Raw genomic sequence first — 27958 nt, 5'->3', positions numbered from 1 at the left:
GTATTCTTATATTTGATAGTTTAGTAGTTATATGTTGTGTCATATTAAATAAATATAATAATTTTGTATTCATTTTAATAAAAGTGACATAGTTTAATATTTAGTTGGTTAGATGGTAGGTTAATACATTTAATAATATATAATCAAACCTTTTTTGGTGTTATAAATTTTTATTTTGGTCCTAGACGGTTTAACTGACCTTAACAGGGCCGACCCTAATTACTTCAACTTTAATCGTTTTAAGTGAAAATCGAATTTGTGATTTTTTTTGTCTCTTTATCATCAATTTTTATCTAAAGTTTGAAATCTAATATGGAATCTCTTAGTTTTTTTTTATTCATTCTCATCCAATTATAAAAAAAATCGAACATTTTCTAGGCATTTCACTTAATCTCGATAAAAATAATATTATATTCGCAATCAAAAACATACTAAATGCCTAAAATGAAATGGTTTTCATAGTTTTTATGGTTCATTGTGGGTAATGTATTTGAGTTCAAAGCCCCGTACTAAGTCTATAAAATATCTCTTCATAGAGATTTCGTAAATATTATATTCCAAAAATAAAAAGTTTGAAACAATTGAGATTGTGGAAAGGGAAAAAAGAAAAATCTTGTTATTTCTTCAACCATTTTCGATAGGAACATTTTAGCAGGATTCAAATTCAAGCGTAGAATTTTTTTGATACTAGTTTGATATTTTCGCTTCATCTCTAATCATTAACTATATTTTTAAAGTCATCCTAAAAGTTATATGATCTTTTATATTCAAATTTTATAAATTTATCATTTTATTTAATCTTTAGAATTTCATTAGTTATTATTTATTTTAATTTTTTAAAATAAACATCTAACTTATATAATCAAATATCAGCCCATAGGATACGAGGGGTTATTTCACTTTGTAATTTCTTATATTTAAGTTACCTAGTGTTATGTCACAAATTCAAATCTTAGTAGTACATTATGTGATGGTGTATCTTGCCTTATCTTTATCCTATGGCGCCATTAAATCATTTGTATTATTATTATCTCCAAAATAAATAAATAAATCTTAAAATAATTGCATTATATACTTGATCATTTTGGCAATTGTATCCTGTTGTTGATAACAATTGTAATTAATTACACTGGTGAATTTTACAATATTTATACATATATTACAGATTCTGAAATTTTATTTTTGACTATATCTAAATAATTACATGTAGCAGAATTTACCAATTCAATTCTCCTTGTTGGGAATGGCTTCTGGTAGCCTGAAGCTAGGGCGTTTATCAACTCCTTTTCTCGAGTATTCTCTCCACCTTCGAGCAGCTGCAGCTGCCCTTCTCGATCTCTCTTCCACTTTCTCATCTATAAAGAATAAAACCCATCACATAATACACCAATTTTACGCAATGGATGAGAAGAAAAAACACAAAATCAATCTTCATTGCTAGAAACTTTTCGTTCTAAGACTGCAGACATAGTAAGACATGGATACCAAAAATAGCTAGAGTACAAGTTTATTAGAACAAAATACCCATTTTTTTTGTCATATAATAAGATTAAACATATTCTAGATTTAAAAACCACAAAGGAAGTTAACAAATAGAAGATGTATTTTGTCAAGGATAAGGTAAAAGCTGTATCATATAATATAAATTTAGTCTTGCTTTTGATATAAGTCAAGATAAAGAAAACCATTTATTGAAATTTTGTAGTTTTTTTGAAAGTTATCTAAGAGCTAGTCTGATGTTGGGTTGTTTTTACAAAATTTAAATACAAAAACACAATTATAGTAATTCAACCAATTAACCTGTTTTTCCATCTAACAAGATTTTTCCAAAAAACACCAATATCAAACACCATTTGAGAGGGTTAATTTGGATTAAATAATTCAGTAACAAACTAATAATCACAACTAACATCAAGTCGTTGTAGTATAGTGGTAAGTATTCCCGCCTGTCACGCGGGTGACCCGGGTTCGATCCCCGGCAACGGCGTTATTTTGGTCATTTTACCACTGGAAAACTATATTTAGGTTCATTAGGTAAACCAGTTTCTTCTTTATTTTTCAAATGTTATCGTGTGACGCAATAGAATCATACGAAGAAGAAGAAGAAAGTTGCTTCTCATGAATAATTTTCGTGAAATTGGAACTTTTTTTTAGGTAAGGAAACACATGCTCAACTTCTAGTTTTATTTTTACCAGTATCTTGTCGGTTTCTAGTAGGATTGGCCCAAAGGTTGTCCCAATATGATTCACTTTTGTCAGAACCTTTCTGTTTCATCATCCTTGTTTTAGCTTGCTCCTGGAAAATACAATCAAATTTGTCAAGCAGATATTCTCAAGAGTATCATAATAGAGAAGAACATGGTAGCCTAGAAAGGTTTTGAGAAGCTGCCAAATTCGAAAAGTGGTATATCAACAAATCTTTGCATTTTGGCACAACTTAAAGACCATTTAGAATCGTCCAAAACTACCAACAAAGACTTGAAGTTTAAGCAAGATGTATAGCTTCATTCAAAAGTGCAAGGGGAAATTATTTTCAAATAAACCACTATCCCATAAAGTTTGGGAAAGCTTGTTTGATGTGAAATATTCAAATCATCAACCAAATTACCCATTCTTTATAACATTTTAGGAAAATAACCCACATTTTACAAAAAAAAGTATTACTATACAGACAAAGACACCATCATAACGGGTAAATCATTTTTTTTGTTTTCTTCAAAAACCAAATATCTGAATTTCAAATGGCGTGAAAGCAAAGATGTGCTTAGCACCAAGATCTCTTACCAGCACTTTAGCTTGTCTCTTTTGCCATCTGGAACTAGCCTGCAACAAATGTAACTCAATTAATATGGATGAACAATAACTTCAAATAATATACCAGGACTTTTAGAGGAAACTACTAAAGTGTTTTCTTTTTTTGGTGTGTGTGTGGTTGGGTGGACTGGCGTCCCACTAATGACGATTGTCTTAATGCTAAACTCTTTGACATATGGAATGATAACTAGCATAGCCTTTTAAGAGAAACAAGAGATTGGAGAATCGTCCTCAATGATGTGCTTAATATGCCTAGGAACCCTAATACACAATGATTGTTCTGATGGATTGGCTAAAATTAACAACTCTTTCTCATCATCTAAGGCTTGAGACCTCATTAGACAAATAGGAACTGAGGTACATTGGTAGAGCGAAGGTGGTTCCTAGGCATCATTTATTGTATGGATTTTTTTTCACGAAAGGTTGATGACAAAATACAAGGAACATAATTACATACAATTCTAAACACATCCAGTGCCCCTGAGCCCATTCCGGAAAGCATTAGCGCAACCTGGTCAGAAAGAATCATGAATTACTAACAATCATTAAAAATATGTTAAAGTGAACCAAAACGTCAACTAAGAGTCAAAGTAAAATACTAATTTGTGTGGAAAATACAATCTAGGCACACTTTTACCATTTCCAAGAGTCATTTATTCCAAGTGGTTCAATGTTGTTTGTCTTTACAAGCAAGGTACATATCTATAAAATTTCTCTTTATTTAATTAGCTTATTTTCTTATATTGCCTATAAATTGTAATTTATCATCCAAATAATGAAGAAAATCATCTTCCATACAAAATTCTACACTATTGTGCTGCCATTTCAGAAATTATGAAAATAGATCCCTCATTCACATCATCCCAATGACCTTCAACTAAAAGCTTCATCTATTCTTATTCCTAGTTTGATCTTATCTAGTTTTTTTTTATTAATACAGCTGAGCATTCTCATGTCCACTATTCTTTTCTTTCTTTCTTTTTTTTAAAGAAAAACAACTTATGAACGTGGGGCATCACAAATCTGTGTAATGGTTCAACACTTTGAACACAGGGCATCACAAATCTAATAATTGTTATATGAAGTAGGAATTCTTTCATCAAATAAGGTGGTTACTACGTTCCCATTTCCCTTTTACGTAACCTCCGTTTTATTCTATGATTTCCATCAATAGTTATTTTACCTTCTTTATCAATAAGTGTTGCACATTCCATCTCCTTACTTTTGGTCATAAGTAGACTTGATTAGATTGATGAATTTGGTTAAAATTACCCACATGTGATCAATTTATTAAGGATAGCATGGTTTAAACCATCGGACCTCCCATTATCAAATTAAGGAATGACTAACAAACAAATTGAGCACATGAGTCACTAACAAACACTATAAATTAAGTAAAAGAGAAAGCCTTACATTTACTCTTTCTACCCTGCGCATTTCATCTTCAAGCAAGGATAGCTGTGCAGCAGAAGTCCAGTGTATACAATCTACTGGACTGAGATAAAATCACTTTAATCGTTAATTTAGTTTAAAACAAAGTACGTCCTCTAGTCTCATATCACTGTATGAAATTCAAGAGGACACAACATATATTGTCAATTTAGGGGTAGCACCAAAGCAAATGTTTTAATGACAACCATTTCAAATTATGGGACCACATTGGAATGTCTTCCTAAAACATAAGTTGTTGATCTAGCAAGATTGAACATGAACTATTTTTGGAAAGTCACCAAAGTCTGAGATTGCATGCCTTCCATTAATACACATTATATGCACATTATGAGGTGTCTTTGTTGATTTATCTAAATCCTTTTTTGACCCATGTGATCACTGCTTAAGATGCCTTAATAAGATTGGTGAACATACAACCTCTGATTTAACTTGGTAGAGTAAGTCTGAGAGCGAGAAATTCATAATGCGGAAAGTCTAGGGAAATATCATAAAGGAACTAAATGGAAGTAGGTGACATAGAATTCAGAGAGCTCCCTAAAGTGTTGACAGTTTACAACAACAGGTCCATGCTTAGTCAGCTGTCCAAAGACATGAATCCTAAGCTGAACTACTCTATAGACTTAAATGGAAACCAAATTTAGTCAAGTGTTATCTAAAGTTGAATTAAGAGTGTACACAATAATATTTTCACCATTGGCAGAAAAGTTAACTAGGGGGTGATATACAAGTATAAACTGTTAATGATATGTGATTTAACATATACTTTTCACTGGATGTGTCAAAGCAAATGAAAAATCAAGGTAAATATTATACAAAGTGGAATATTCTGACAAGAACTAACCAACTATCAATAGCCTGTTGAATGTTGTCACGGTTTCCATTCTGACAATAAACTCTGGCCCTTCCATAGTCTTCCTCAATACCGAACACCTCTGGGTCTACATTGGCACAGTTTTTGCACCCTGTGTGTGTGCAAGAACATATCAGTAATGCATATTAGACACATCAAATAACTGAGAGAATGCAGCAAACTATTTAAGCTAATTATTTTAGGTTAAAGAAATCTGAAGGTATTCATAACAAACTAATATCTAAATTGATATGCAATATTCTGCGCTTTAATGAGACAAATTTCATTTATCCTCCCAACTTTAATATCATTAAGAGGATGAATAAGGATTTGAGATAGCTTCTGAAAGGTATCCCTGAATTTTATTGTAGGCTTGTTTTAATAAATAAATAAATAAATTTGATAAAAGAGTAGGGGAGGTGCAGGACTAAAATTGTGGGATTTTAAATTGATACAATTTATAGTTAGTGATTGGTATTACATTCAACGATTCTATCCAAATTACAATAATCCTCAAACAAATAATATATCTATATTTGTTGCTGGTGCTAGAAATTCATCTATTCCTCTTAACATTGCCAATAAACTCAACCACATTCCCATAGTTCTAGTCTGGACTCTGGATTAATGGTAATTTAATGTGTTCTAGAATAACTAAAACCAGATTCAGTGTGCTTAAAAAATGCTAACAGTCTACTAGTCTCTAACTTTGTTGCAACAATATTCTCTTCTTTATTATAGAATTTGCTCGTTTCTGGTAATGTAAATATTTAAGTTGGTAGATACCTATGCAGCTAAACTCATCCACAAAAACATTATTCTTCGTGCTTGAATCATCCAAGAATGGATTAATTGCAGTCAACGCATACCCATGAATTTCATCATAAATCATTCGCTGCACTGGATCACTAAGAATCTGCACGAGAACAGTTAAATTGCACAAAATAAAAAGCAAGAAGAAGAAAAAAAATCAGTATTTGAGATTTTCAAAGTCAAATCAGAACCAAACTGTTTACAGGAAGCAAGCAAGCAACCAACCAACCTCATAGACCTCATTGATGAACATACAGAAATTAGTTGTCTCTGGATTGTCACCGCTCAAATCAGGATGGCATGATTTCATGCAATTATAATAGGCCTTTTTTATTTGCTCTGGTGTTGCATCTGGAAGCTGAAATTTAGACCAATCAAATGAAGAATATGGTCAGAATCATTTTTGAACAAGAGAATATTTCAATATAAGACAGCTTCACATATTCAGTAGTGATCCATAGTCTGAGCTAGAGTATCAAAATATCCATTCCAAATCCTCTATTTACTACTAAAATCAAGTACTTCCAAAATTTTTGTTTCCAAATAAAATGACATTTTCCACAAACAATCAGCTTATTCGATTATTGTTTTTTTTGGGAAAAACGATTAATACTATTTCATTAAAAATCAAAAAAATGGGAGAGTCAAGAATTAAAACTAGACAAGTCTTAGCTATGATTAAAGAATGACAATCAAAAGACCCTAAATAAACTGATTAATAACATTCGCAAAAACAAACAACATAGATTACTAACGAAAAGAATACAATCTTAAACTGATTATTCGATTATTTTATATATGCTTATTTAGTGTATTTTATGTAACATTCTTTTTCTTGCTTTTGTCCAAGAGACTAAAAGTCTCAGCTTCAATTCCTACTAAGAAAGCCCTAAGTTGAAGTGAGGGGCCATGAATTCGACCTATCCATCCTCTTTCAGTCCAACACTTACGGTTTTGGTGAGAAACAAACACGAAAGTGCATCCTACTTCATGCTATTTCTCAAGGGCCATCAATAGAGTTTCATATAAGGAAATTATTTAAAGATTAAACCATCTATAAAGATAGATCAGAGATGATTTAAATGATTTCCAATTGAGCTCTCTTTTTTTTCATAATGATGATTGCATCGACAAGAATAAAATAATGGATCTAATAAAGTATAATAATAATAATGACAATAACAATCAAAACAATGTCCATTAAAGTGTTACAAATAATAATATTTAGGAATAGTAAACATTAATAATTATCATCTAAAACAGTTAAGATTTGATAACAAATACTAAAATCAAAGCGATATCATCTATGAGCAATATATATATGCATCGATTAGTTAACAAAGTACATGATAAATGGAAAATCGGTGATTACCAGTCCTAAAACTGCATAATAATCATCGGCGATTTCATCTGACAAAGGAAAGTTTTCAACGGCAACTCTAAGCTTGGAAGGAGCTCTTCTTCGATTTGTATATGTACCGATCATGTTGTTCTTGTTCCTATTGGTTAGAATTGTTGAACAAAGACGTCGTCGCCATGGATTCTGAAATTTGAGTGCGTCTGTGCATACTGGAGAGAGTATTTGAGCCATTTTAGCAGTTCGTAGTGAGATTGCGAAGAATCTTCACGTATAAATGGGAGAGATGAAGAAGAAGATCTTTTCTTTTTGTGAGAGAATTTTGAGAATTTGAGGCAGTTAAGCAACTAGTGATGCTGAGATGGCGAAATCAAGGCCAGGAATTTACTTATTAGAATCTATATATAAGATCTTTATTTATTTGTATATTTCAATTTACATTCTAAACTTTTTATTTTCTTATTTAGGCCTTTTAATATAGATTTCTGAATAATGGAATTGAAGCATTTTTTTTCATAACTTGTTTATGAGTAGACCTTATTGTTGCGAGAATTCTTAATTCAGGAGTTGTAGGGAGGGACTTATGTCATCACAAACAGAGACTAAAGCAAGTATTGGATAATTAAACAACATCTTGCTTCGAACATAGGAGTTGCGAAGAATAAAATTCGGGAAAAAGATTCCATTGTATGAGAAATACTTCAGGAAGTTATGCAAGGACATCATGTTTTGCTGAATAGCATGGGACTTAGGGCAACATCTTGCTTCAGGCGGCGGCCCGGACGTGATGGAAGCATCTCGTATGTAGAATCTTCCTTGCCCGAGAAATAGAACTGACTAATCCTAAGGGAAAGGGTCGAGAAACTTAACGCCACTATTCTTGAACAACTTGGAGCCGGACCTTCTTTTCGCTCTATGACGGATATGAAAATAATATGAAAAACCGGATTCAATCGTCAACTACCCCGCCCTTAGCCTGAGCCTATTCTTCTTCACGTGAAAATGCCCTATCTCCTATTGAACAGAAAGCCCTTAATGGACGGGTCAATCAAGTTCATCCCTTAAACAAATTAGCCTACTTGCCTATTTTTTGGTCCGGACAGGCATTATCACGATTTACTAATTTTATATTGACGGTCACTTGTGTATAGAAAGAAATAAAAAAATATACTAAAATTATAATAAATTTAAAAAAATAGTCATATTCGGGATAAAAAAATTCTTAACATAGCCATTTTTTAAAAAAAATATCTCTCTTTTGAGTTTTGACCATTTTTTGGACAAAAGAATTCCGAACATTGTAAATTTTCCAAAAAAAATTAATTTTTTTTTATCTCTCTTATTAATGTTTGAGAAAAAAACAATCGAACATGTCTATTTTTCCAAAAAAATAAATATATTTTTTTCTATATTTTAGAAAAAAATTTCTAAACATGCCTTTTTATCAAAAAAAAAATTAAATATATATTTAAAATCTTTTATTTTTTTCACTCAACTAGATGTTTTGTCATGTTCAAGAAAAAAAAATTCAAACATAACCATTTTACCAAAAACATATATATATATATTTATCTTTTAAATTTTTTTACTAAAATAATAATTTTTTTTTATCGAAATCATTAAGAATTCCTCTAGTTTTTTAAAATTTAAAAGTTAAATATAATTAAATAATAATTTAAAATAAATAATATTTTAATATTTTGATTAATGAAATAATTAATATAATTATAAAAAAAAAATTAATTTTATTTAAATTATTTTAAAATGCAAACCAAATACCTTATTCTAATACTTAATAGTTTCGTATTTAAATATTATCAATGATAGCAAATACTTGCAGTTGAATTGACTAATTAAATATACATGTCAGAAATGTTTTGTCAACATCTAAATTAATATTCAATTTAAATATTATATAATTTGAAACAATTGATCTCTAGTCAAACATCGATACTTAAAATGATCTAATAGATTTATTTCAAATAAATTTATTATATTTTACTATATTTGTTTATAATAAATAACTTTATACATTAAATATAACTTTTTAAATAGAACTAAAAGTATATACTGATTATTTAAGGTAATCCAAATTTAATTAATATATATTATTTAACTTAATGAGTTATGTTTAAATTTTACTTCATAATATTTTGTACCAATTCATTAATATTATAAACTTTATTTTCAATGTTCAATTGGTTGCAACATTTAATAGTTTTTATTAGCAAACATTCCCTAATTATTATAAACTTGTACACTAATGGATTAAATTAATGTACATTTGTAAGATATGGTTGACCTAACTCTTAGCTAATCTTCAACCAAATCCCTTCCATGAACAATATATTATTTCTATTGTTTTTAAATGTACTATAATTAAGTATTTTTAAATGGGTGTATTAGGTGATAATTTTATCCTTGAAATAAGTCAAAATTACCCTTGAAACCTCATCTTGTACCCACTATCTTTATTGATTTTATATTTTTTACCCAATTTTTGTTAGTTTACTTATAAATTCATTAATTATTTTATTTTATTATTTTTGTTAGTAACTTGAAGTTATAAATTGGCAGATTTATAAACACTTTATATAGCTAGATTTATGTTTGGGTAAACAAAACAAAGTCAACAAATTTAATAAAGGTATGTTTTATAATATTCTTCAAACTCATATATAACTATCAATTGTTTTCAAATGGGTCTAATGTATGTGGATCAATTCCAACAACTCCGTGTTTGAACTTCCTTAAACTCACATAAATATGTTAATTCTAAACAAAATCGAACCGAAACAATGAGCAAAACAATTCTAGATCAACCAGTTTTTGGTCGGTTCACTACTTCTTGTATCGAGCCTAATCAGTTTGATTGACAGTTTAAATGATAAAAAAAAAATCTAAATTCGTCAAATTTAGTTTTTTAGGAACCACTTTTTGTCATTTAACTATCTTAATAGAGTTTAGTTCTTTAATATTTTTTTTAATGGAGGAGAATCATGATGCCCCACAACTGTTTTTAGTAGGAATTAAACTTGTGACATTTAGTCACTTTTTCCAATAGGTCACCATAGCTCTCTAATTTAAAAAAAAAATCAAACCAATAACAAATTACAATTCTAAAAAACAACAAAATACTGATCTACAGATCAAATCGGGTTATTTCTATGATGTATTTTCTCTTCTAGTCTAGTGGCGACCAAAGATGGATATCAGCCTCTTTGAGAGGTCCTAGGTTTGAGTCTCTCATGCAACAAGTTCTGCTCCTAATTAAATTATTAAGTGTGTTTGAGAGATATGTGATTAATCCTATTGTGGTCACACTCATGTATTCTGAAAACGCTTTAAAAACGAAATAAATTTAAGTTTACTAATGGAGGAAATTAAGAAGAAAAGATAACCCTAGAATAGTTGAGGTCTTTTACGTCATCTCAATGAAGCTTTTATCAAACTACCATGCAAATAGATTAATGACAAAAATGTCAACGGAAAATGACTAGAATTTGAAAAATGGGATATTCCTCACGTCTTCTTCATTCATGATATCTTCTTCATTTCAACTTGAAAAAATATAATTAATAGTTGCAGGTTTCATAGTTGGTGACTATACCTTCTTCTATTGGATGGCCGTCTCTATTTTATTACCTTCTTCCCCTGTATATATATCTTCAACCAACCTCTGTTCTTCATCTGCAATTTATGAAAAAGATGGAATTGCCGAGTTGTTTTGATGGGTTGATTTCGGGGAATTTGAAACTTGAAGATATTTTACAAGGTGGGTTTTTATCATCTTCTTCTTCGTTGGTTCTAGACCATGAAAGGGGAGAGCTTGTTAGAGCAATGGTGAGACCGCCGGGGAAGAGAGAAGTCACGGCGGAGAAAGTTATGGCGGCGATGCGGAATCATAGTGAGGCGGAGAGACGACGGCGGGAGAGGATTAATGGTCATCTCTCCATGCTTCGTAGTCTTATTCCCGGCACAAATAAGGTCGGTTTTCATCTAGTAACACCATTGATATTGAGTCGATGAGTTTCTATCCCAATTATTTTTTGATATACTATTTGGCTCGAAAGTATTCCTAGAATTTTCGGTTAAAGAGTCTGAACCGAATATTCGACTGTTCTTAAATCAATTCGAATTCAAATACGGTTTTCGATTTGATTTTCGAATTGGGAGTTTAAACTCGAAACAAAACTGAAAACCGAATTCATTAATTTATTATTATTTATTTTAATTAATTTGAATTATGTTCGATTTTATTAAAATTTATTCGAATTCGATTCAGTTTTCGAATCGACTAAAATAAAATTTGAAAACCCAAAACTCGAATAACCCGAAAACCAAACCAATGAACATCCCAACTTTCAATGATCGCGGTCGACTGATGTGTTTACTTCACAACGCTATTATTATGACGATATGAGAAATCTATATCCTGAAAAACCGGTGAATACAGTTGGTAAACTCATTGATCTTCTAAAGGATCTTCAAGCTTGTCAACGCTAAATTTTTTTGTTATGTTTGTTCGTTGGTGAACAATTTTTGCTAATGTTTTGATGTTGCTGTCAAATGATTTATGTCGTTGTGTTTCAGGTGTGTTTTGTGTTTTTGAATTGTTTTTGTCGTTATTGTTAAACGACTTATATAATATTGCATGAACTTTTCAAAAAAAGATATAAATTTTATTGAAAATCATATGATCCTTCCCGATAAATTTACAGATGGATAAGGCATCATTGTTAACTTCAACCATTGAAGTATTGAAAGATCTTCGAATGAATGTTTCAGAAGCCACTAAAGATATTCTCGTACCAACGGAAGTTGACGAAGTGACAGTTGAAAGGCTGCAACCTGAAACAAACATTAACGGATCCTTTTGTCATTCTATAAAGGCGTCTTTGTGCTGCGATTACAAACACGAAATATTATCAGACCTTAAACGGGTATTCGACCCACTCGGTTTTCGCACTAGGTCTGTCGAAATGGCTACATTAGGAGGAAGGATGATCAATGTTTTTGTGATGAATTGTTGTGAAGGAGAACAGAAAGATACGCCAGAAGAATGCATGCAGTTTCCAAATTCCATTCGCGAGACTTTGAAATCTGTTCTCGATAAATTTTATGCTTCTGAAGAGTTTTCTTCGAGAAATGAGCTTTCGAATAAGAGAAGAAGGGTGGATCCTTTTGGCTCAACAAATATTTCATCCCCTCATTTAGGAGATTTCTGGAAGAACGAATAAAAGAAAAAATGGATCTGAGTTTGAACGAGAAAAAGTTGATCATTGTCATTTATAAATTTGTTCACGTTTTCTCATTCAAACTCTAACTCCAAATGTAACTAAGTGTTTTCAAATAATGTATAAACAATGTATGTACTACATTAACCGAAACAAACTACCTTAGTTGCATAACATATTGAACTTATACAACAACAATATTGCAAAGAAAACATGTTTGTATTATTGGTCAATCTATATGATAATATTATCATCCTATTTAACACGCAGAGCACAAAATGCGTTGTAATGCTAAAAACTCGAAAGTTCTTCAACAACTGTAAAGGGGAAAGGGTATGGTAAACATACCAGAAGACCAAGGACTAAAACTAGTATTCCAAGCGCAACATTCTTGTTATCGGGTTCTGTAATCTCTTCTGAAAGCGGAGAAATTGGCCCTCTTTGCAAGATGTATATAAGTACTACCCAGTAAAATGCAACGTCATTAAACAACGATGACAATCCTAGTAGACCAATGGAAACTGCTGTGAGCCGAGCTGAAGCCTATATAGAAAATCAACATTAGTTTTATTTCTTCTTATAGGGATTTTAAAACTATCAAAATATCCATCATGAACTTACCTTTCTTCCCCATATGGAAAAAGCAATTCTTCCACCATCAAGTTCCCCAGCAGGGATGCTATTGATGGCATTGATTAGTAATCCAGCCCATGCCCATATAAGTAATGGGTTTACCGATAATTGAGTGCCTTCCTTTAGAACATCGCCCAACAGAAGCTTTGCTGAAAAAATTAAACAAATTTCTGAAAAATGTAAAGAATAAATTGACCATGATTCACAAAGGTTATGGTCATGATCAATTGAAGGGCAGAGAAAAAATATTGATTGATTGTACCTATTCCGCCGACAAGCAATGACTCGTGAAAAACAGAAGCATCAACTATAACACCGATCCCATCAGCAGGTGGAATTATGAAACCTAAAAGAAAAAGAATAAAACCAACGGAGAAGCCTGCTAGTGGACCTGCAGCAGCAATCTTCAAAAGGTCCTCGCGTTTGGGTACAATATTTAGAATCCTAGTTATACCTCCAAAGGAACCTATCTGTCAACAAAGTGTAATAATAATGTTAGTCTCTTTATCTTCATATCTGATGATACACAATTACACAGTTAGATGCTAAAAATGGTTTGTTAAAACAGAAATATTATACAATTGACTCAACTTCAGCATTTGTATAGGAAACAATGAAACCTTATTCATAGACATGAAGAGTTGTCTTAGACTATTGATATTGAACAACATAGCTGAAGCAGGATGGTACGAAATAGAGATTAGAGTTTTGTAGATAATTATAATTTTCGATTAAGATTATATTTTAGTTTTATAAATAGGGTCATAGTTCTTTGATGTAATAATCAATCTTTTAAGAAGTATTTTCCAAGTTTCTCACTAATTTCTCTAAGCTATGTTTGGAGAAATTGTAGAATAGCAATTTCAATGTGAGAAAGACAAATTGAAACATGAAAAATCATATACATTAAATTTCATTGGAGTTATAATTCCTTATTTTAAGTCATCAAACAACAAAGATTTTGGAATTTGACTCCCAATTCTAATTCCAACTCCCCCCAAAACATAGCCTTAGTCTCCCCCCTTCTCCATTAAAGTTCAACAATTCGATTTAGGGTTCTTATCACAGTTCTCCAAATAATCATCCAGCCCATTAGAAGGAGCCATTTGAATACAAAAGAAATATCAAAGTCTCACCTGCCAGCTAGGTATAAAATATGGAATTCCAAGCTTGACTCCACAGCTTTTGGCAACCAAAATGTGGCTGATTTCATGTACGCCCAAAATGAGTGCAGTAACAAGGGCTCCAGGCAGCCCATCTTTCACTAATTCAAGATTGTCAAAAGTTGATCTGCAAAGTCACATTACTCTGGCGTAAATCATGATATCACTAAAGAACTATGATCTGTCAAATAAAGAAAGTAAAACTATTTAGTAATTGAATATACAACTAAATCAATAAGACAACAATATTGTAAATCTCAATTTTGTTTTGTCAGGAACAACAATAGATGTCTTATATAGAAGTCGTGAAATAAAAATTAGTTGTCACATAAAATAAAATATATGAACTTGAAACTGTAAGCAGGATGTATAAATATAATAAATAAGCCATACTATTTTAATGTAGATGAAAATGGAAGGAAGTTAAATATCAAATAGTATAAGATATAAGAAGAAAATAAAAGGAAGCATAGGAACATGTCGTCATGCATAAGCATAAAGGATGATGAGACAGCAACATCATTTGTACACTTCCTTTTCTCATAAAAGAATTGGCGTCTACACTCTTTTTACTAATAAACTTATTAAATGTGTTTGTTTCTTTTCATCTCATGATCCGCTTACAACAAGTTTGACTGCAATGCAGGCACGTTTCGCAGAAGTAAGGTGAATAGTGTAACTAATCCAAAAGATCCTGCAGCAAACCATTCTGGTACGGCTGCAAAAACCAGTAAAATAAGAAACTGAAATTACACCACATGAAATCAGATATACATGTTACGCAACAACAAGAAAAGGCATTTTTCCAAATTCTGCAGAAATATTCCATTAGTACCAGTTGTATCTGGCTGCAGAGTCTTTCTTGGAACCACAACTGCTATTGGCTTATCATCTTCAGGATTTACTAAAAGGAAAAGCTTATAGACATCCTCAAATTTTTCCTATAGAAGAAATGTGAATCTGTTCAGCATGAGCTATTAAAACATTGAAAGGATTTTTCACAACTTTCAGAAGGAGAAACTACAAAATGCCTACATGCATCCTCTTAGATATCTTTTCATAACTTTTAGCTGGTTGCCCCCTTAAGTTTCCCTTAAAAAGTACACCTGCCTGTCCAAGTAGATACAAGAACCATTAGATGATTGAGGATTAATCCGCAAGCAACATAAAAGTTGTAGACTTCCAGTAGCTTTTAGAGAAATGAGATTAACATGTCTTTTCAATTCAATAATGAGAAAGTTGTCAGCACAATATAAAGTATAATTTTATCATTTCACAAAAATTTAAAATAGTAATGTTATAAGCGGTACAGCTACTCTTACTGCTATAACCACCCTCAAATAAAATTACTAAAGAGCATCCTAAAATAAAGTGCATACCTCATATGGCTCCTGGCTTGTCACAAAAAAGGTGTCAAATCCAAATACTTGGTTCTTGAGAATCTCTATTGTTTCCTTTGGTATTCTGAAAGACTCGTCAAGTTGTTGGGTCTGTAGGGAAAAAGACAAGCAATTAACAGTTAGTATGATGAAAGGGGGACCATGATTTCATCTTTTTAATTGTACATGATAGTAAATTAGGATCACCTTCAGACCTGGAAGGGGTGATCCACTAGCAACTTCAACATTCTCAACATCCTGATGAAACAAAAATAATACCCATTTTACTGCTGAGGCTAAAGTGAATAAAAATGTTAACTTAATATGAGATGCATATTTTGTTTTTGTATTGATAGTTTGTAATGAGTTATTCTATGCTATAAGGCCCATGGGCTATGTAGTAGTATATAATGTGTAAGATTAGGGTTAGGTTAATTATGTAATGCCCGCCTCTTCTTTCATTCTATTACCTCATCTCATTCTAGATTCTACATTCTACTTGTTAGAGAGATTAAGATATCAGATTTCCAATAAGTTACTTTGTCCATGAACTACTAAAACATGAAACTATCTTCCAAACATACAATATACCACAAAATCTAAACAATTGAAAGGATCTTCTTATCAATCCCCTCATACTTTAAGATAATTCCCAGTTAGCAAAACATATTTTCTATATAATGACGAAGTTCCACAGACTAAAACATCTGGAATGTATTTGTACTAGTCAAATAATGGCCCATTTGGAAACACATTTTTGTTTCAAATAGGCAATGGAGCAGTTGCATTGATATTGAAATTGCAATAAATTGGTCAAATATTATTAACTTGCTAAAGTATTGTCCAAGTAAGGAGATCATTTCCATTGTTAAACTGAGAGAGTTCCAAACAAAATGACATATACTGAGAAATACCTGAGATTCAGCTTGAGCTTTAATATCTTCACCATCACTGGATTGAAGCATCTCTGTTGTAATGGATTCTTTTTCTTCATCCTACAATGAAAGAAGTTAAATTAGCAAATATACATACTGACCTAATTTAAAATAAGAGGTGCTTGCTTACCTGTTGCTGAACAGGTGAAAATGATTCAATTTCAGCTGAAATTCTATCTTCTTCTTGTACTTGTTCTTTCTCCTTCAAAATTTTCAACATCAAGTTCAAATTCGCAGCATACTCTACTAAGTTCGTGTCCAATGCTAGAAAGAATAGTAGTCACTAATCAGAGAAAGAGTAGTTTACGGCATCATCGGCATCGTCACTGTCGCCGTCTGGTTCAGTCTCTTTCTCCGTTACTCTGCAAATGATTCGTCGCCTTATGGAGAGCACTTGCCTAAACTACCACAGAAAAATCGAAGATCAATGAAATAGGAGGCAAGCAAAGTCCAAATATACAGCAATTTTACCTAGTTCGAAGACGAAATTGTCGCGAACTGAAGCATTTCCGGTTATCGGTCGCTGGTGAAGGAATGAAGAACGATAAGGAAGGTAGATTGTATGGAAAAGAGTTGCCGAGCTTCGGCAATGGAATGGTGTTCCCGCCAAATCTTGAAGGAAGATTCATCTCCTGAGATTGATTTCAGTAGTAATTGAAGGATGATAATGAGGATGATGATGATAACATTATAGAACAGGGGATTTGAAATTGAAAATTGAAAATTGAAAATGAAGATATTATTATTATTTTCAGAGGTTTGAGAGAATAAATAAATCTTATCTAGTCTAGCCAATGCAGAAAATTCAGAAAAATTTCAAAATCTAGTCTAGCCAATGCAAAATAGACACGTTACATTTAATTTTTTCAATTTTTTTTTAATTTTAGTGACGAATTAGGCTTAAGATTAAGGGTTAATACAAATATGATATAAATAATATCCGTTTAAGTTTAAAAACAAAATTAATACCAAAAAAATACGAGTGTCAAAATGTCACCAAACACACTACACACTTTGAACAACAAGATTAATCATTTGTGAAACAATAATAAAAACATCAAGGAGATTAGCTTTAACAAGTTCAGAAACTATCAAGGAGATCATATTGTCGTAATAACAGTGATGAGTGTAAGAACATTAGTGACCGCGGTCATTAAACATCGTACAATTCTTTTCGAGTAGTGATATTTTTTAATTACGTCTATAAATAGCCCAATTTAGAATGATTCAGATCTGAACTTTGATCGGGATGAAAATATGTTATTGAGATATTGATTTATATAAAATAATGTTCTCGGTTTCACCCCAACTTGAGAAGACTATTTAAATAAATAAAATTATTTTTTCAGCCCATACTTTTCTTTCAACCTATTTAACTTGGTAACACAAAAAATACATTGAATTAAATAATAATATATCTATTTACAATTTACTTTAGAAATGATTATTATACTTTTCATATAAAATAAAGACTATATAGCATATTTGAAATCTAAGAAGTTAAAGAAAAATAAGATATATTAGTTTATATAATCCCACTTATGGCTCAACATATAAATCAACCCACTTATCAACCACAATCAATAATCAAACCTTCTATATTATAAAAAGCATAACATCATCATGAGCTACATTTGTTTACAATTAAATCATGAAGACAAAAATATTTGTACATTTGTGTAATGGATAATATTTATGTTTGAAAAGTTGTATCATTATTCTTCGGAGATTTTTTGAACAAATGCGCCTGAATCTTCTATGCATCTTCCACAATGAATGGTTTGTTAGTTTCCACTTTATTCGCGCCAACTTTCTCATCCATCAAATGATTGCTCTCACTAGGATTTGCTTTGACGTTTTTTGGCTCAAAAAATAAATCCTCATTTTTTAATGGAATTGCTTCAACATACTTTGACTCCGAAGATACATCTTGATCGACTTTCAAAGGATATGCTTCTTCGTGTTTTGGTTCCAAGGGTAAATTTTTGATTTTCAGTGGCTTTGCATCTTTTGATTTGAAGGATACATCTTGATCAATTTGTAAGGGAAATGCTTCGTCATGTTTCGACTCTAAGGGTGAATCTTCAATTTTCAATGGAGTGGCTTCAACATGCTTGGACTCGAATAATAAATCATCTTTCTTTAAGGGGAATGCTTCGTCATTCTTTGACTCAAATGATGAAGCTTCAATTTTCAATGGAGTTGTTTCAACATTCTTCGACTCGAATAATAAATCATCCTTTTTTAAAGGGGATGTTTCATCATGCTTTGACTCAAAGGCTGAATCTTCAATTTTCAATGGAGTTGCTTCAACATGTTTAGACTCAAATAATACATCATCTTTTTTTGAGGGAAATGTTTCGTCATTTTTTGACTTAAAAGGTAAATCTTCAATTTTCAATGGAGTTGCTTCAACATGCTTCGACTCGAACAATAAATCCTCTTTTTTTAATGGGAATGTTTCGTCTTGCTTTGACTCAATCGGTGAATCCTCAATTTTCAAAGGAGTTGCTTCATTGTGCTTTGATTCCAAAGATACATCCTCAATTTCAATTCCAAGAGGAGCTACTTCAACTTGCTTTGATTCTATGGTCGGATCATCGACTCTAGATGGAGGTGTTTCAACAAGCTTCAAATCTAATGGTAACGGATCCTCAACTTTGGGAACAATGTCGTTTTTGTTAGTCACATTATCAGAAACGTCTATTAATGGATCTTCCACCTTTGATATGATATCATTCTTCTCTTGAACATTAACATTATCGGGCTCAACCTTAACCTTCGGTTCAAACACATCACGAGTCTCAATATTCTTGATCTTTTTAGGGATATTATTAGTTTGATCCGAGGGCAAGAGGGGCTCTTCACGACTATTAAATTCCTTTGGCTTGCTTGCACAACTTCCCATTGTTTTCCTAATCACTTTGAAAACGGTTAAAGGCTCTTTCGTGCGATGACTATAACCTTTTTCGCCTTTCCTTAACCTCTTTTCGTGCAAGAGGTTAGAAAAAAGGTGTAGATTATTGGGTTTAGCAAGTTGTTTAGATGTAAGTTATTGTCTATATTGAATATAGTTTTTTCACTTTAAAATATTAACCATATGGTTTAGTGTTTGTGAGTGGTTATAGGTGGAGAAAGCTATTTTTAGCCTTGGCAGTTATATTTTTGTGTGGTTATCTTTCTTCTAATTTATTTTGATTTTTTCCCTCAAAATTTTATTTGGAGAAGGAGTCATGGTCAATGGCCAACTAACTTAATACTCATTTCTAAACAAATACATATTATTGTTTGTTTTAAAAAATATATTATCTCAACATTAATTAAATACAATTATATAACTGTGGAAAGTACTTAATCTTATCATCTTGAAATTATTTTAAAAAATATCATTTAAATAATTATGTTAATTTTGATGGGTTTAGTAACTTAAATATTAATATTGTTAATTAAACTAACATGAAATATAATACAAAATTTTAATTTTATTTTTGAGATTGATTATCAAGTATCAAGGGTGAACATTCAAATTCACATGAACAACAACGCCTACTATATTCATTCAATCCGAACTGAAAATATCTATGATACGATAAATGTGGAGTTTTGATATGATAAAATTTGATATATTAAGATTAGGCGTAAGATTCGTTCAAATAATTGAACCATTGAACCAATTTAACTCGCACATGCGCACATGCAACAGATTTGTAAAATTGTTAATATGTTTGATGATGGCTCATAAGTTTGATTAATGTTGGTCACCAAAAAAAGCTTGATTAAATTCAATTAATGGGTTAGAGTATGTCTTTCGGGAAAAAATGCACTCGTATCTGCCACGTTTTGACAACATCACCCGGTTGAGGCGTGATTACAAAATCATGATGTTGCTCGTTTTGACAACATTACACGGTTAAAGTGTGGTTACGAAATCATGATGTTGTGCGTTTTGACAACATCACCCGGTTAAGGTGTGGTTACGAAATCATGATGTTGTGCGTTTTGACAACATCACCCGGTTAAGATGTGGTTACGAAATCACGAAGTTGCTCGTACAATCCAACCTCCTATGAACAAATTCAATGGAATCCAATCTCTTCCATTAGCAAACTCTTACCCCTTAAACTACAATAATATAGACTATACTAACATAAAAGATAGAAGAGTACAACAAATATTATAAGCAAAAGATAATTTAAGTTCCAACCCAATTTATTTGAAAAGAATCAAAGTAGAACCCTTAATGCAGTTCAAAAACATCCAATTGATCATTATATAATAAAGATCTCTCAATGATGACAAAACTTTGAAAACCCAAATTCAAATCCAAAATTTGACTCATCAAGTTCCAAAAAGAAGATGGAAAACTACTCTTCCTCAGTGATTTTTCCCTTCTCACTAACATAGATACCATCAAGAAATTTTCTTATATCTTTCTTCTTCACATGACATTTCTGTATAAAATTGAAATAATCAGGGTAACTTTTATTTTTATTTTTTTTTATTAAGAATATTTTTTTTATAGTTAATATTGCCATCATGATATATCTTATTTTGTTTGTATTCTTTTGAAAACCTTGAAGGTTACAAAGGGTAGAAACCTTGTATGCAACTTTTATATATTTGTATTTTTTTAATTAAAATATATATAATATTTAAACGTTAAAATTAAAAAAATATAAGCAAAAGTCAAAATATTTACCAACTACAAAATTAAGATGGTCTCTATCCATCGGTTTTTTTGGAGAGACCTTCATTGTCGTCATAATAATAATAGAGTTGTCAAATAAATGTATCAGTCGATGATCATTAAACGTTGTACGAATCATTTCAAGTCAAATAATTTTATCGAAACTTCTCAACAACCAACAATTAACTCAATCATCACCTACTAAATAAAAATCATGCTTTCATATTCTATAGTTAATTAAAAAAAAACATTTTTTTTTCATTTATTATCATTTGTGAGACTCCGCTAAGAAAGAGATTGTTTGATGTTTTGTTATTAGAATAAAACTCAGTTTTTATTTCAAAACTCAAACATTATATCAACAATTTAATCATCAATTTTATCTATTTAAATACCAAAAATACCTACTCTCTCTAAGCTACCTTATCATCTCTAACCACCATTTTCTCACCTTCACCGTATCCTCTCAACTCGAAAGGTAAATAATTTTATCAAATAAGGATCTTTAAGAGAAACTCGGATAAAAACTCAAAAAACTCATTTACTCAATCAAGCCCTAATATCATAGGGGCGTTTAAGGAATTTAAATAAAGTATCGAGTCCAATCAATAACAGATCTCTCTATGCACTTCGATAAAAATATATATATATATATATATATATATATATTTGAAGTGAATTTAAAGTTTTCCTGATTTCTTTCTTAGGAAGCCATATTACATTATTTCTGCTTCATCTCTAAGTGAATTGCACTATATTAAATCTATCATATGTTAAAATCCCTTTGTAAATTGCACTATGAAGATATATTAGAATCCACAACTTATGTAATTTCCAATTAATAACTTTTAGTTACATACTTCTATATACCAACTAAAAAACATTTTTAAGCTAACAAGTGCATGCAAGTTTATTTATCAAATCTCATGCATTTAATCAAACTCAATAATATAAATTGTTATACATCTCCAAATATTCAAGAAAATACATATAGATAGATTTGAAACACGTCTATCCATCCATGAAGTATACGATTCAGCTTGAACCGAATCTACTTCATGCGTTTCTTCCAATATTCGACCCATAACGAGTAGAGTCTAGTTACTATTAGCCTCCTCATCTCGATCGACATTCATAAGAGGAACAGTAACATCTCCAAACTCATTAGAAACATCAAGAAAATAGAGCATGGAAACAAGTAAAACACATGTAACAAACATGGGAATTGGTCCAAATATCCAAATGAACATGGGAATAGAGAAATAAAATGCCCTCAAACCAAGTGACCAAAAAAGACTCCCCCTACTAACGGTTCGAGCCACATACTCGAATGTGCTTTGCCTGTTCAAACCACGACCCGTCTTAAATGGGACATTAATCAAAAGACCGGCATGACTATAGTATTGAATTGACTGCACGTTAAGAATGAATGCCATGAGGAAACACGAAAGGATGCAGAAGAATTTGACATGTAGAATTAAACTACTTTTGTCGCCAAAAGATAGTTTCGAAGGACGATAACCGCCGCTGTTTGTCATTAGAACCGCGATTAATGAGCTAAGCGTGATTGCTGTTGATGCTAGAACGGTTGAAGCCATTATGTTGTTTCTCATTGTTTGCACAGTCAATATTCCACTTTTTGATACATCCTACAAAAAAATATGGAATTATAAGCATAAATTGTTTAAATAAATAAAATAAATTATTTTTAAAAAAGCATCATTCTAGTCAAACTTTCATTGAATAAGATTATAAATGGTTAAATTTTCAAAATCTCCCTAGATTATAAAAAATGAAAAGAATTTTTTTGAAAAAGGATATATTTTACAAATTAATATTATATAGTTAAAAGTATTTATGTTCAAATTTAAAATAAATATTATTTTTAAAGAAAACAAAAATTCAACATGCATATTACAAATTGAATCATTATTTAAATTGTATCAGATTATAAATTACTTTTTTAAGTGATATAAAATTTATCCCGGTGTAATCAATTAAAAAATAAAATTATAATTTTTTTTTTTTTTTTACCGATCTCAAATGTTCAATTACAATCATAATCTAGCTAGGTTTCTTCAAAATTTATTCAAAATTAGCAACAAGCAAATCAAATCAACCAAAACGCAAAAACAGAGATATGCTTTGGATCGATCGATGATCGATGATCGAATTGAAGGAATCGATCGTCGTCTAATTTGAAAAGTAATGGAGATCTGAACTAATGCATGCTCTGATCTAATTAGGATTCATTCATGTATGTTATATTACGATCGAAATCGAATGAAGAAAAACGACGAAGGATGATGATCGATGATCGAATCAATCGATCGTCGTCTGAATGCATGCTCTGTTCTAATACGATTGAATGAAGAAATTAAAACGAAGAAGGATGATAATCGAATCGATCGGTACCTCCATCATGGCGTGAATCCAGAAACGGCGATTGATTGCATTAATACCGATGATAGTTCTAGTAGGATGATTCCTGACCCGATGGATTAACCAAACGTGATACGCCACCATTATCATCAGTCCAGCTGGAACTAAGATGTAATCTATAATCGAATCCTTCATTTCCATTTTCAGACTAGTTCCCACTCTCTCTCTCTCTTCTCTTTTTAGAGTGCAACTGAATGTTAAATGTAAACATTTGAGCCAATTTATTGGGAAATTTGATGAAAGGATCATAAAATGGTCATGTGTTGTGGACCGGTTCATAAATTTAATTATGCAAATAACTACCTCAAAATTAATATTATAATCAAATTATCCCGTTATGTAACACGAAGGGCATGATCGTCTCGTGAAGGAAATATATTTAAAAAGTGTATAATGATTGTGCCATTCGCGTGACGATCGTGCAATTCGCGTTACGCGACGGGAGTAATTTCATAAGTTTTCCCTTCGCGTGACGATCCTGCCTTTCGCATTACGCGACGAGATAATTTCGTCAGAATATTGTCAGAATATTTTGAATTAGTCATTTGCGCAATCGCATTTAAGGCTCGGTCATTTCGTTAAATTTTCCAATTTATTAATTTCGCATTTAGTTTATGTGAAGGATATAGTTATATATATGTTAGTATTAATATCAATTTCAATTCCAAGAGGAGCTGCTTCAACTTGCTTTGATTCTATGGTCGGATCATCGACTCTAGATGGAGGTGTTTCAACAAGCTTCAAATCTAATGGTAACAGATCCTCAACTTTGGGAACAATGTCATTTTTGTTAGTCACATTATGAAATACCTCTATTAATGGTTCTTCCACCTTTGGTATGATATCATTCTTCTCTTGAACATTAACATTATCGGGCTCAACCTTAACCTTCGGTTCAAACACATCACGAGTCTCAATGTTCTCGATCTTTTTAAGATAGAGATATTATTAGTTTGATCCAAGGGCAAGAGGGGTTCTTCACGGCTGTTAAATTCCTTTGGCTTGCTTGCACAACTTTCCATTGTTTTCCTAATCACTTTGAAAACGGTTAAAGGCTCTTTCGTGCGATGACTATAACCTTTTTCGCCTTTCCTTAACCTCTTTTCGTGCAAGAGGTTAGAAAAAAAGTGTAGATTATCGGGTTTAGCAAGTTGTTTAGATGTAAGTTATTGCCTGTGTTGAATATAGTTTTTTTCACTTTAAAATATTAACCATATGGTTTAGTGTTTGTGAGTGATTATAGGTGGAGAAATCTATTTTTAACCTTGGTAGTTATATTTTTGTGTGGTTATCTTTCTTCTAATTTATTTTGAATTTTGCCCTCAAAATTTTAATTGGAGAAGGAGTCATGGTCAATGGCCAACTAACTTAATACTCATTTCTAAACAAATACTTATTATTGTTTGTTTTATAAAATATATTATCTCAACATTAATTAAATACAATTATATGATTGTGGAAAGTACTACTAAACACTTAATCTTATCATCTTGAAAAAAATAGAAAAAAAATATCATTTAAATAATTATGTTAATTTAATTTGATGGTTTAGTTTAATAATAACTTAAATATTAATATTTTAACTAAAACTACATGAAATATAATACAAAATGCAAGTTTAAATATATTTAATTTGAAAATATATATGATACGATAAATGTAGAGTTTTGATATGATAAAATTTGATATATTAATTTGCATATGCAAGAATTGTAAAATTGTTATTATATTTTTTTTTTAGTTAAAGGACATTCATGAAATCCGACTTAAACTTAAAATGTTAAATCAAACCCTAAAATTGTTATTATGTTTGACTATGAGCACTCATAAGCTTGATTTCATGAAATTCAATTTAGACTTAAAATGTTTTCAGAAAAAATCAAACCCTAAAATTGTTATTATGTTTGACTATGAACACTCATAAGTTTGATTAGTGTGGTTCACCAAAAATAATTTTTTTGATTAAATTCAATTTATGGGATTTAGTATATGTCTTTTGAAGGCAAAAAGTGCCTTGTAACTGCCTCGTTTTGACAACATTACCCAATCGAGGTGTGGTTACAAAATCATGATGTTGCTCATACAATACCTTTATACGAAAGGCCCCAACCCGTTATCCTCCTTGTTTTGACATTATAATTACCGGCATAACTCCTTCACATCATAGCGTTCTTAATATGAATCGAACATAAACCTTTAATCTCTTTTTCTAAAATGAATTAAGTGAAGTCTATTTATGCTAAAAGTAATATCAAAGATTAGAAAGAAAAAACAATGTATTACACAAAAATATCCAAATCATTATCCTTATTCAATTAAGGTACTTTCATGGAATCATCAAACATCTCAACTTCCTATTAACAAATTCAATGGAAACCAATCTCTTCGATTATCAAACTCTTTCCCCTTAAACTACAATAATATACATAAGCAAAAGATAATTTAAGTTCCAACCCAATTTATTTGAAAAGAATCAAAGTAGAACTTGCATTAATGCAGCTCAAAAACATCCAATTGATCATATAATCAAGATCTCTCAATGATGACAAAACTTTGAAAACCCAAAATTTTACTCATCAAGTTCCAAAAAGAAGATGGAAAACTACTCTTCCTCAGTGATTTTTCCCTTCTCACTAACATAGATACCATCAAGAAATTTCCTTATATCTTTCTTCTTCACATGACATTTCTGTATAAACAATCAATCAACAAATTTCAACACCAATTCAAGAATCAAAATCAATAGAGATAAATAGATAGATAGATCGAGATGATCACATACTTGGTTTATCAAAGCAGCAGATCTAGAAACAAGCTCTATATCATTTCCATCAAGAGTCAATTCATCCTTCACCTTTTCAGATCTCAAAATCGATACTCCATCAAGCATATCAACCTTCCTCACCTGAGAAATTACACATTAATAACCAATCAGACACATTCACTAACAAATTTAGGGTTTACATGAAAAAAGAGATAAAAATAAATAAAACCTTCTTCTCTCCAAGGAAATTACGAATCTCAATAGACTTATTTCCATTAGTGATACTTGCATTGATAGGAAAATGTGCATAAACGAAACGCATCTTATACCGATAACCTTTGGTTACACCGGTGATAAGATTATCTACATGGCTTAAAGCGGTACGAATTGCTGCGGTGGTTTTGCGAGATCCGAACCAGGAATCGATCTTCAGTTTCGTCTTTCCTTCGTCTTTGATCAATTCAAAGTCGAGATTCAGATGCTTGAAGTTACGTGTAAGCTTACCTCTTGGACCTTCAACTTCGATTACCTTAGCCTTTATCTTGATGGTAATTCCATCGGGAATGTCCATTGTTTCCGATGACAATATCGTCTTCATTTTTCCTTGCTGCTGCCGCTGCTTGCTTTCGAAAGTGACGATTGAAACCCTAGCCGCGACTGGTACTATTTGTACCGGTTTTTTCCCGGTTTTTTTTTTACGGGTATGACTGTAATAACAATTAATTTTAATATATTTTGTAAAACAATAAATTGGAAATTTTCTATTTTTTTTCTTGGTAAAATAAATATTTTCCTTAAAACTCTATTTTAATTTGTCTGACTAGACCGGGTCAAAATTGAAATAATCAGGGTAATTTTTTTTTATTAAGAATGATTTTATACAGTTCATAGTGACATCATTATATTATCTACAGAAACCTTGGATGCAACTTTTATATATTTGTATTTTCTTAATTAAAATAATATATATAATATTTTAGTGTTAAAATTAAAAAATATAAACAAAAGTCAAATTACTCACTATCATTTACGGGTTTTCTTGAGATAGAAATAAATGACTGCGGACCATCACGATCATTAAATGTTTTATACATTATTTTAAGTTAAATAATTCACTAAAAATAACTGAAATAATTAAATGTCCTATCATTTTAAGCCAAATAATTCACTAAAAATAACTGAAATAATTAAATGTCCTACCATTTTAAGACAAATAATTCACTAGTCTACACTTTCTCCCAGCATATATAATTAACCATATTAAGAATTGCACTATTAAGATATTTTATAAATTATAATACACAGCTTATGTTATTTCCAATTAATAACTTTTAATTATACTTTTATATACCAACTAAAAAAACATTTTGAAGCTAATAAGTGCATGCAAGTTTATTTATCAAATGAAGCTCTCATGCATTTAACCAAACTA

General features: G+C 31.0%; 4 protein-coding genes, 1 long non-coding RNA gene and 1 other non-coding gene across 7 annotated transcripts; 1 reads left to right on the top strand and 5 right to left on the bottom strand.

The window, feature by feature from the left end:
- Positions 1–1054: 1054 nt before the first annotated feature.
- Positions 1055–7589, bottom strand: LOC124912272 (chaperone protein dnaJ C76, chloroplastic). The gene is made up of 9 exons (XM_047452862.1): positions 7302–7589; positions 6159–6287; positions 5903–6032; positions 5108–5228; positions 4228–4309; positions 3272–3325; positions 2785–2823; positions 2194–2296; positions 1055–1355 (listed from the first exon to the last, which is right to left on the bottom strand). The coding sequence occupies exons 1-9, from the start codon at positions 7518–7520 to the stop codon at positions 1225–1227; spliced, it is 1008 nt and encodes a 335-aa protein (XP_047308818.1). The 5' UTR covers positions 7521–7589; the 3' UTR covers positions 1055–1224.
- Positions 1916–1987, top strand: TRNAD-GUC. The gene has a single exon. It is a non-coding gene; the product is annotated as a tRNA-Asp (tRNA).
- Positions 7590–11943: 4354 nt separating the features above from the next.
- LOC124912488 lies at positions 11944–12517 on the bottom strand. The gene is made up of 2 exons (XR_007096672.1): positions 12221–12517; positions 11944–12137 (listed from the first exon to the last, which is right to left on the bottom strand). It is a non-coding gene; the product is annotated as an uncharacterized LOC124912488 (long non-coding RNA).
- Positions 12518–12666: 149 nt separating this feature from the next.
- Positions 12667–17376, bottom strand: LOC124911988 (probable zinc metalloprotease EGY2, chloroplastic). Its single transcript, XM_047452537.1, has 13 exons — positions 17105–17376; positions 16941–17031; positions 16764–16835; positions 16613–16693; positions 15906–15956; positions 15699–15809; positions 15355–15429; positions 15155–15260; positions 14944–15037; positions 14293–14446; positions 13419–13626; positions 13145–13305; positions 12667–13066 (listed from the first exon to the last, which is right to left on the bottom strand). The coding sequence occupies exons 1-13, from the start codon at positions 17260–17262 to the stop codon at positions 12815–12817; spliced, it is 1614 nt and encodes a 537-aa protein (XP_047308493.1). The 5' UTR covers positions 17263–17376; the 3' UTR covers positions 12667–12814.
- A 3494-nt stretch (positions 17377–20870) lies between these two features.
- On the bottom strand, positions 20871–27160 carry LOC124912182 (60S ribosomal protein L9-like). 2 transcript variants are annotated; one of them, XM_047452745.1, is made up of 3 exons: positions 26756–27160; positions 26545–26667; positions 20871–21084 (listed from the first exon to the last, which is right to left on the bottom strand). In XM_047452745.1, the coding sequence occupies exons 1-3, from the start codon at positions 27122–27124 to the stop codon at positions 20998–21000; spliced, it is 579 nt and encodes a 192-aa protein (XP_047308701.1). In that variant the 5' UTR covers positions 27125–27160; the 3' UTR covers positions 20871–20997. The 2 variants fall into 2 exon arrangements, with proteins under 2 accessions (XP_047308701.1, XP_047308700.1); XM_047452744.1 differs by lacking the exon at positions 20871–21084 and adding an exon at positions 26207–26451.
- LOC124912181 lies at positions 22387–23914 on the bottom strand. Its single transcript, XM_047452743.1, has 2 exons — positions 23736–23914; positions 22387–22969 (listed from the first exon to the last, which is right to left on the bottom strand). Exons 1-2 carry the CDS (start codon positions 23901–23903, stop codon positions 22418–22420), a joined length of 720 nt encoding a protein of 239 aa, XP_047308699.1. The 5' UTR covers positions 23904–23914; the 3' UTR covers positions 22387–22417.
- Positions 27161–27958: the final 798 nt, after the last annotated feature.

This window comes from Impatiens glandulifera, chromosome 8 (genome assembly GCF_907164915.1).
Source record: "Impatiens glandulifera chromosome 8, dImpGla2.1, whole genome shotgun sequence".
Taxonomy (NCBI): Eukaryota; Viridiplantae; Streptophyta; class Magnoliopsida; order Ericales; family Balsaminaceae; genus Impatiens; species Impatiens glandulifera.
This window is presented reverse-complemented; position numbering and strand designations above follow the sequence as displayed.

Bases quoted from the DNA above. Each gene is read 5' to 3' on its own strand.
- LOC124912181 (XM_047452743.1), bottom strand. From the start codon at position 23,903: ATGGAAATGAAGGATTCGATTATAGATTACATCTTAGTTCCAGCTGGA. The intron at 22,970-23,735 runs GTACCGATCGAT...ATTTTTTTGTAG, and splicing joins GGATTCACGCCATGATGGAG to GATGTATCAAAAAGTGGAAT.
- LOC124912182 (XM_047452745.1), bottom strand. From the start codon at position 27,124: ATGAAGACGATATTGTCATCGGAAACAATGGACATTCCCGATGGAATT. The intron at 26,668-26,755 runs GTTTTATTTATT...GTAATTTCTCAG, and splicing joins ATTTCCTTGGAGAGAAGAAG to GTGAGGAAGGTTGATATGCT. The intron at 21,085-26,544 runs GTATGTGATCAT...AATTTTATACAG, and splicing joins CTGCTGCTTTGATAAACCAA to AAATGTCATGTGAAGAAGAA.
- LOC124912272 (XM_047452862.1), bottom strand. From the start codon at position 7,520: ATGGCTCAAATACTCTCTCCAGTATGCACAGACGCACTCAAATTTCAG. The intron at 6,288-7,301 runs GTAATCACCGAT...TCTAAATTTCAG, and splicing joins ATTATGCAGTTTTAGGACTG to CTTCCAGATGCAACACCAGA. The intron at 3,326-4,227 runs GTAAGGCTTTCT...CTTTCTGACCAG, and splicing joins GCAGGGTAGAAAGAGTAAAT to GTTGCGCTAATGCTTTCCGG.
- LOC124911988 (XM_047452537.1), bottom strand. From the start codon at position 17,262: ATGAATCTTCCTTCAAGATTTGGCGGGAACACCATTCCATTGCCGAAG. The intron at 16,694-16,763 runs GTAAGCAAGCAC...CTTTCATTGTAG, and splicing joins TTTCACCTGTTCAGCAACAG to GATGAAGAAAAAGAATCCAT. The intron at 15,430-15,698 runs GTATGCACTTTA...CTACTTGGACAG, and splicing joins CAAGCCAGGAGCCATATGAG to GCAGGTGTACTTTTTAAGGG.